Source organism: Tamandua tetradactyla, chromosome 19 (assembly GCF_023851605.1).
Source record: "Tamandua tetradactyla isolate mTamTet1 chromosome 19, mTamTet1.pri, whole genome shotgun sequence".
In the NCBI taxonomy this organism is placed as follows: domain Eukaryota; kingdom Metazoa; phylum Chordata; class Mammalia; order Pilosa; family Myrmecophagidae; genus Tamandua; species Tamandua tetradactyla.
Genome location: NC_135345.1, coordinates 4,013,804 through 4,022,409, shown reverse-complemented (window position 1 = coordinate 4,022,409; position 8,606 = coordinate 4,013,804). Strand labels below are relative to the sequence as shown.

The window sequence follows — 8,606 nt, the reverse complement described above, 5'->3', positions numbered from 1 at the left end:
CTCCCCAGTTGGCACTGGAAAGTGCTCCCAGTAGGTCAAAACGGGCACACCTGCTCCACTGAACACAAAGCAGCGGAAAGAGTCCAGAAAACGTCCCTTTTTATTCCATACGCAAAGAAGATTCATTAAAAAAAAAAAAAAAAAAAAAAAACTTCCCTGGGAGAACCCGGAAAGAGGAGGGCGCAGTCTGGCCCTGCTTCCAATGGCTGCACAGGGGTGAAGGAACTGCCGCTGGCGCGCAGGGTCTTGCCCCTTCCACCCAGTGGGGCCTGTCTCTCCACCCAGCCCCAACCTTCAAGGTCACCGTGGGGAGGAGTCGGGAGGCTGACCAGGGGCCTCCGGCTGGCCTGCTGCCCTGGTCCCCTGCTAGTCCCAGGAAGGGAACGTTTGGGGGAAGCAGTGGAGAGGGGGGTCGGAGGGGTGGGGGTTCCTTGCAGGCGGTGCACGTGTGTGGGGTTGCTGTGGGCTGTACGTGGCCGGCGCCCTGGGGCTCCCCGGGAGAAGGGTGGTTGCTGGATTTGGCCCTGCCTGAGGCCTGTGTGCGCCTGGAGCATCGATTGTCGGTCTCCGCGACGCGTCCCCTTCTCGAGGGAATCCAGTCTGGGAACTGTTTGCCGAGCGGGAGCTGCAGGCATCCCTTTACATTCTGAACGAGCTGCGGGCGGGGCCCGGTGCCGTGCGCCGCTCCCGCCGCGTCCCGGTGCCCCGCCGCCGCCGCCAGAAGTCCGGGTCGGCCACGGGGAGCCGGCCCGGCGAGGCAGAGGCCTTCACACCAGGCCGGGCATCTGCGCTCGCAAGAAGGGCACGGAGGCGGCGGCCGGGAAGGTGGCCAGCGGATAGGCGAGGGCCCCGGGGAAGCCGAGTAGCGGCGGGGGCGGCGCGGGCGCGGCGGGCGCCAGCGGGAAGGGCAGCGCGGAGGGGGCCCCGGCGGCCGCGGCCGGAGGGCTCTCGTGGTAGAGCACCGGCACGCGGACGAGGCGCTGCGCGCCCGGCGGGGACAGGCTGGCCGCCTCCAACTCGGCCGCCAGCTGCCGCTTCCACTTGTTGCGTCGGTTCTGGAACCAGATCTTCACCTGCGTCTCGGTGAGCTGCAGGGAGGCGGCCAGGCCGGCGCGCTCGGCGCTGCTCAGGTAGCGCTTCAGGTCGAAGGTGGACTCGAGCTGGAAGACCTGGCTGCGCGAGAACACCGTGCGCGTCTTCTTCTTGCGGCCGCCGCCCGCGCCGCGCGCCTCCCCCGCCGGGGCCGGGGTCTCCGCCGGCTCCGTCGCGGCCTCTTGCGCGCCGGCCGCCGGGCCCCGCGTCGCGGGTTCCGCCGCCTCCCGCTGCGCCGCTCCCAGCCCGGGTCCCCGCTGCCAGGCGCCCTCGGCGTGGCCCATTTCTTCTCCCGTCTCCGGTGAGTCGCGGTCGCTGGCTGCAGGGGAGAGAGGGGCACACGGGTTGGTTCTCGGGGGCTGCGCCCCAAGCCGGGTCCCTCCGGCCAGCCGCTCCCCTCGGAGTCACCCCAGCCACAAGCCCGGAAACATCCCTCCGCGGGGACCCGGCAGCCCGACTGCTGAACACCCCGGGATGGAGAAAGAGGCACAGATACAAGGACCAGCAGGCAACACACCCGCCTTCAGGCCCAAACGGAATTGTACGTTCACACCCAGAGACCAGTAAAGAAAGAAACCTAAGACATAAAAATACAGACACAAAGAGCAGGATGGAATTCCGAGACCCGTCCTTCCGGGCCGCCTGGCAGGTCTGCAGAAGAAACACAAAGGATCCGCAGGAACCCTGGGAGAAGAGGAAGATGTCCTGATGGACACACGAGGAAGCAAGCACATAAACTGCCCTGCCCTTGCCCCTTTCGCAGTCAGGCCCCAGAAGTCCAGGGCGTTTCGTGACCACCCTATTTACAACCAGGGCACAGGCTGAGACACCCGCTTGCACAGAAACGTTCCCACAGAAAGGAGGGCAAACACACGCAACCTGCTGCCTGAAAGAAAACTGGGGCTCAGGTGCCTCTGATATGCCCCGGCGCGCGCCCACAACTTCCTGTCCTCAGATGTCCACAGACACATGCCCCCTCAACACGCACAGGCCCTCCAAGGGGCACACAGGGACGCAGCCAGCGCTTAATGCCCCCCAACCTCCCCCATGCTTCTGTGGGTAGTTTGGGGATACAGCAGCTGATGGGAGGTGGGGGGAGGCCTGAGCCCAGGTTCCAGTGAAGCCCACCTGACCTCCTGAGGTGGGGAGAGGCCAGCGGGGCTGCGACGCCTCGCAGCAGGGGCCAGCACCCCACTTGAAGGAAGCATCGCCCTCAGACTTCAGAGCTCCCGCGGTAGGCGCGGACCAGCACATTCTTCCTGGGACCCCCCTCCTCCCCCCCAAGGAAAGGCAGGTCCTGGCTGCAGGGCTGGAACCGTGGCGAGGGGACCCTGAGTGCTAGTGTGCCCGAGGGTGTCGCCTCCGCGCAGCCCCCTGCGAGGTGGGTGCAAGCTCTGGCAGGACTATCTCTGGTTCTGTGCACGGGGCTGTGGAGAGGCCAGGGAGCTGGCATGTGTACCACCAGATCTGGGGAGCTCCTGTCCCCCGCCCCCACGCACACCCCTAACCCCTCAAACCCACAGAGGCGCAGCATTGCCACAAGGCGCGCAGCCGGTTGCCAGCTCGCGGGGAAGCCAGGACTCTCACCCGCATTACACGAAATAAGAAACGGCCGATGCTGCGGGCGGTGTCCGTCCGACTGCGGCTGCCTACAGCCCGCAGAGTCAAGAGGAGCACGCATTCCACCCCTAAAGACCCTCTTCAGACCCCGCCCCACCAAAGGGCGTTAAGTTTAATTGCCCCACCACGAGGCCCTGATCAAGTTTACATAAAGCGGGTGATGGACGTGGACCTCGGGGTGCGGGCTCTCAGACCACGCTGAGACGGGGTCCTTTCCTAAAGGGGCTATTCCTGCACTGGCAAGGGGCGACTCAAGAGTGAGGGGTCGGCGGCCCCGGCGGCCACCTGCTCCCTGGCACACAGGGACGTGTGCACACAGGGTTCGGTGGATTCGAGACCAGAGCGTGGAAGAGAGGAAAGTCCTGGCTGGCTTCACAGTGGAGGTGGGGGCTGGCCAAGGCTGGGGGTGCGGGAGCGGGCAGAAATGGCTTTCCTGGTCCCCCCCCCTCCTAGGGCTCTCCCTTCAAGGGGGAGTCCCTGAGGAAGGGACCTTGGGGATGGGGACAAGACTCGGGTGTCAGGAAAACCAGTCAAGAGGGATGAGTTGGGCCTGGGGTTAAGAGACCCCCTACCCAGCCCAGAGCCCTCAGCAGGGAACAAAGGCAGGGGGAGGGGCAGGGAAGGGAAGAGCCACAGGGTGGGGGCTTCTTGTTAGTGATGCTGGCACCTGAGACCTGGCGGGCCCAGCCCCTGCCACACACCTGCGTGGTGGGGACAGAGGAAAAGAGGTAGGGGTGGGAGCAGAGTGGCTGTGGAACTCGTCCCCCCAGGGGGTCCCTCTACTCATGCCCCACTGTATTCTCCTGTGGGGGCTCCCTTCCCTTCCTCTCTTCTGCCTTTAATGTGTTGCCGTTTTGCACGGCTCTTCCCATCTCCATGTCCTTCCTCTCCATCCTTCCATTTTCTTTTCTCCCGCCCTCCATCTCCGTCTCCCTGTCCCATTTCACACTCTCTCTTCCTCTTCTTCTCTTTTGTTCAACAACCCCCCCCCCCAATCCCCCTGTCCCCAGGTCCCTCTTCCACGTTTCTAGGCCCCGCAGCCTGGCGATGGAGTGAAACCCCGACGCCGCGAGGCCTCCTTCTCCCGTGCGGAGACCGTGCCCCAGGACGCGGGCTTCCAAACCCAGCCGGAGTAGCGATTGCGTTGCAGCCCTCCAAGCCCCAGACCCCGCGGAGCGGAAGTCGGAGGCCCAGAGAGGGCAGCGAAGCGCCCGAAGGCGCCCCGAGGATGTGCCCCCGCCCAGCGCCCGCACTCACTGTCAGGGCTGAGGCCGCCTCCGTAGCTGCCGCGCACCCGCGGGTACCAGCGCGTCGCGCAGCCGCTGCCCGGAGCGTAGGGCGGCCCGGGGCCGGGGGGCGGCGGGGAAACCAGGCCCAGAGCCCGTGGCCCGAGCAGCGCCCGGGCCCGCGCCTCCCCGCCGGGCCCCGCGCCCACGCGCAACTGCCTCCGCCGCTGCAGCCGCCGTCGCCGCGCTTGCTCCGCGTCCTCGTCTTCCGGCTCGTCGTCGTCGCGGCCGCCCTTGGCCTCGGCCGCCAGCAGGTTCTCGATGAGGAAGGAGGAGGCGCGGGCCGGCGTGGCGCGCCCGGGCTCCGTCAGCTCGTCCGGCATCGCGGCCGTGGGCCCTTCTGGGTCTGCCGCCCTCCTCCGGCGTCCCGGGCGCCCCGGGCGCGGGTGAACCCGGTCCCCGCTAGAGACGGTGGCCTCGGCGCCCCGGCGCACGCGCAGGCCGGCCCCGGCCCCACTCCCGGAGTGCTGGCGTCGGGCCCCGCGGGCAGGCAGCGACCGCTGCGCCGGGCTGGGCTGGGGGGAGCGCGGAGCGCCGACAGCCGGCCCCGCGCCGCGCTCGCTGCTCGCCTTTCACGTCGCCGCTCTGGTGGCGCCCGGCCACCCGCGGGGGGCGGGGCGGGGCGGGGCGGGGAGCCGGGCCCGGCCGGCCGCCTGCACTGCCCGCGCGCGGCCACCGCCCGCAGATGCCGCCGGGACCCGGGTGCGGGCGCGCGGCGCGGCCGGGGCGGGAGGGCGACCTGGGGCCCAGGCGGGGGACGCGCCGGTCCCGCCCCGCGGGGTCCACCGGGGGCCCGCGCCACCCGCGCCGGGGGCGGGGCCTAGGCTCCTCAGCCGCCCATTGGCCCTGGAGTCCCCGGGGAGGCGCGGGCTGGCCAATCAGCGTCCGGCCAGGGCTGAAATTACCCAGGCGCGGGGAGAGTGTCCGACTCAGCGCGAGTAACCGTGTGTGTAATCGTGTGTATGTTTGTGCAAACTGCGGGCGTGCGCGCGCGCGCGCGTGTGCGCGTGGGTATGGGAGCGCAAAGACTCCGGGGTATCCAAGAAATGGCCGGAGTCTGGGCCGCAATCTCTTTTTCTTTTCTAAAACCTCGGGTCTAACTAAAATATGGAAGAACGGCCCACCAGGCTGCGAACACGGTGGCATCTTAAAAACATTTATACTTGAAGGGGGGTTCGGTGCCAAATGTAGTGTGCGCCATCTCTCTAGCCGCCAGGCTCGGTCTCAGGGTGTCAGGAATGCGACCTCACGGGCCGTGCGAGCGGCGGGACCCCACCACGCCCGCACCTCCCCCCGGAGGCGCCCAGGCCGGGCCTCAAGGGGTGGGAACGTTCCGCCCAGCCGCGGTCCCCAGGCGGCGGGGGCCTTGGGGGCGGGCCGGGCTCCTCTTTGTGCCTTCCCATTTCTGAAGCAAGGAGCGCTGTGACAGCATTGCAGCCCTCGAGGCTGTGACAGCTCAGGGTACCTTCTGTCCCGCCACTGCTGGGAGCGGGTAACGGCCGAGTCGCCGGGTCGCCGCCTGAACGCGCGGGTCGCGCAGCCCCCTCCAACCCCCCCGCAAGCGGGCCGCGCCGAGATTCATCCAGCCCGCGTGCCCCCCTGCGGCCCTGTGCAGCCAGCCCCGGGGCCCGCCTCGGTTTAATCTTCGGAGCAAGCACTGTGGAGAGTATCGCCGACGTTTCCAGAGGGGGAAAGTGGGGTCGGCGAGGCCTCTCCCGCAGGTAAGCGGCTCAGGCAGACCTGGACCTCCGACCTTCCTGCCCAGGGCCTGCGCGCCTTGGCGACATCTGAAAGTGCGGTGGGGACAGCGGAGCAGCCGCGGTGAGGCCGAGCCGGCCCTGCCGCCACGGGAACGGCCCTTCCTGAGTGCGTCTTCCGGACACCCCATTCCCCAGCCGCCCTCTCCCCTCGCCTCCTTGGAGTCGGCTGGACCTCGGTTTCCCCACGGGGACCCTGCTCGTGGTTCAGGCCGTTTGGAGCCTCGGGGGGAAGGGCGCGGCTCCGGAGTCAGACTCGAGGAGGCGTTCCCTGCAAGGTAGGCCTCTAAGGGTTCTGCTCCCCCAAGCTGTTTCCTCCTCCGTGCCATGGAAATAGCCCCCCTCCTCGGTCTGGTGTCTCCCTATGCCCAGCCCATAGGAAGCGCTCAATAAGTGACAGTTCTCACCATTATCATTGATAAAATTTCCCACTGCAGCAGAAGGCGGTGCTTCCAGAGTGGTCTGCCCCCCACTTGGCAGGTTGGGGCTAGAGGGTGCTTTACTGCAGACTCTAGGACAAAGTGCTCTATCCCTCTCCTCCCCTCTCCATCCTGCCCCAGGAGGGGCAAAGACTATCAGTGAGGAGGGACTCAGGTCCAGGAAACTCGGGCAGCTAACTGAGATGGGGGGGTGTTGTCTCCCCATTTTATCAGTGAGGACATTGCGGTCCTAGAAGATGGAGTCTGGTTCGTAGGGAATCGCCAGAGGCTCCCAAGTTCTGTGCCTGGAAGTGTCCAGAGTCACAGAAACTCCAAGGGCCAGCAGGGTGGGGTCAGGGGGCAGGGCTGAAGGAATGGGGGAGGACAAGACATCGCAAGTGCCCGTGAGCTGGGTCACCTTCGGCTCGGTGCAACCCCCACCCCCCAACTGCAGCCTGAGACCCTGGTGCTCTCACTCCCATTTCTCTGAGCACCCTCAGCCTGAGGCTTCTCTCCCTCAGGCTTGGCTCCCCGGGACCTCTAGTTCTAATCCCCACTTGGGAATGTGCGGCCCTGGGCTTGGCCGGTCAGCTCTCCGATCCACTTCCTCTCCTGTGACGCGGGATAACAGGCGTCCCTGCCAGGGCAGTGGTTGGGAGTGGGGGCTGCGCACGGCCACGCGCTCACTGGGCACCTGCTCACTCTCTCCCGGTGGGGTGGGGGCTGCCCACGGTGCCCTGGGGGGATGGGAGGCGAGGGACCAGGAATGAGCCTTCCTCCCGGTATAGGAGTCTTCTGGAATGGGGTGGTTTGCTGAAGACGCAGCTCTCTCTGCGGAGGGTGCCCCATCGTGGCGGCGGAGCCTGGGCGCGCAGCGCGCGCGGACGCTGGAAAGCAGGTAGTGCTCGCGGCTGAAGCGCAGGTAGGAGCGTTTAGCCAGACAAATTGTGCTCCCCCAGGCCACAGCCTCTGAGCTCAGTGCTGGCCCCGGGACGAGGCCGCTGGTCCCGGGACCTGGAGCGGAGCCTCTCACCAAGGTGAGTTGAGAATCCGGATTTCGGGAGGGGACCGCGGGCAGAGGCGGGCACAGACCATCGCTACCCCCTCTCGGCTCTGCGGATACAGGCACAGTCCGCGTAGCCGAGCAGCGGCTGTTCTGCGCCCCTCGCAGTTGCGGCGCTCTCTTGGAGAGGGACCCCGCAATGTCGCAGCCCACAGCAGGGTTTCTGGAGCTCCCCAGCCAGGGCTCCAGGTCTCTGGTCACCTTTGTGCACTAGGCAGAATTCTGGGGCTGACGGATTCCCCATCCAGAAAAGTGGAGCTTCTGGAAGGCAACAAGCTTTCATCTCCCCGTGCCTCCTGCTCTGGGGCAGCACCGGCTAGCGTCCCCCAAGCCACCTCCATCCCTCCTTCCAGCCTGTTGGCCACCAAGCCCCGATACTTCTATCTGCCCAGTTGTCCTTCTTTGTACCCTTGGCCATTCCCGAGCCAGCTGACGTACAGTGGCAGCACCTTCGAATCGCAGGCAAATAATCGTAAAAGAAACTCAGGCCTCTCACCAGGAGCTGCCTTCGGCAGGGTGTGCCTTTTTCATCTCGGAATCCCCAATGCCTAGCTCAGGGCTGGTGGCCCCAAATGCTCCACAAATGTTGAGTGAATGTGAGCTGGTGATGATCTCAAAAAACACAGACCAGGAACCGGCCAACTACAGCTGCTGGCCACTTCTTTTGTTTTGCATTGCTTTAACGAACTTTTTCTTTTGGAGCAATTGTAGAAAGTGCCCATTTTAAACTTACATTTTATTATACTTTTGCTCCCTCCATCCCTCATTTCTATCTCACTTGTCCCTACCTCACCCAGGTACCAGCTCTTGTGTATTGAATTTACAAAACAGTATTACATTATATACACCTCCTTCTCTCTCTCTCTCAATGGGACTTGAAAATATATTTTCAGCTCTAGCCATGCTGATGCATGTATCAGTGTTTATAATTTTTTGTGAACCAGTATGTAGGACCCCCCGCCCCCATGTCCACATGTGGGATTCAAATCCGGCTACATCATAAACCAGCCCAGCACTGGCTGGTGTAAAGCAACCCCTGATTCTTGGGCTCATGGACACTGGGGACGGATGCAACGTCTCCAGGCATCAAATCTGGGCCTCAGCCATGAAGGCAGGGGGCTGACTCATTTGAAGCCTCGTTAGCTGGTTCTTGGGGTGGGGGAAAGTGTCGTCTGTCCCCTGAGGAGCGCCCCCCCCCCCACAGTATAGTTCCCCAGGGCAAGTGCGGGAGGGGTGGGAGCAGCGGGTGGGGAGTTGGAGGGTGGAGAGAGAGGGGAGGAGAACCCAGCCTGGGCGGGACCTAGCATTATTCACCACACCCTGTGGGTGGGGCGGTCCCCACCCCTGCCCCATTCAAGGGACCCAGCCC

At 65.3% G+C, this 8,606-nt stretch overlaps 1 protein-coding gene across 1 annotated transcript; it reads right to left on the bottom strand.

Annotated features, from left to right (window-relative positions):
• Window positions 1-767: 767 nt before the first annotated feature.
• Window positions 768-4,321, bottom strand: HMX1 (H6 family homeobox 1). The gene is made up of 2 exons (XM_077137108.1): window positions 3,970-4,321; window positions 768-1,411 (listed from the first exon to the last, which is right to left on the bottom strand). Exons 1-2 carry the CDS (start codon window positions 4,319-4,321, stop codon window positions 768-770), a joined length of 996 nt encoding a protein of 331 aa, XP_076993223.1.
• Between the last annotated feature and the right edge of the window lie 4,285 nt (window positions 4,322-8,606).

Excerpts from the sequence above, each read along its gene's own strand:
- HMX1 (XM_077137108.1), bottom strand. The coding sequence starts at position 4,321 with ATGCCGGACGAGCTGACGGAGCCCGGGCGCGCCACGCCGGCCCGCGCC. Across the intron at positions 1,412-3,969 it reads AGGCGGCCTCAGCCCTGACA|CCAGCGACCGCGACTCACCG; the intron begins GTGAGTGCGGGC and ends TCTCCCCTGCAG.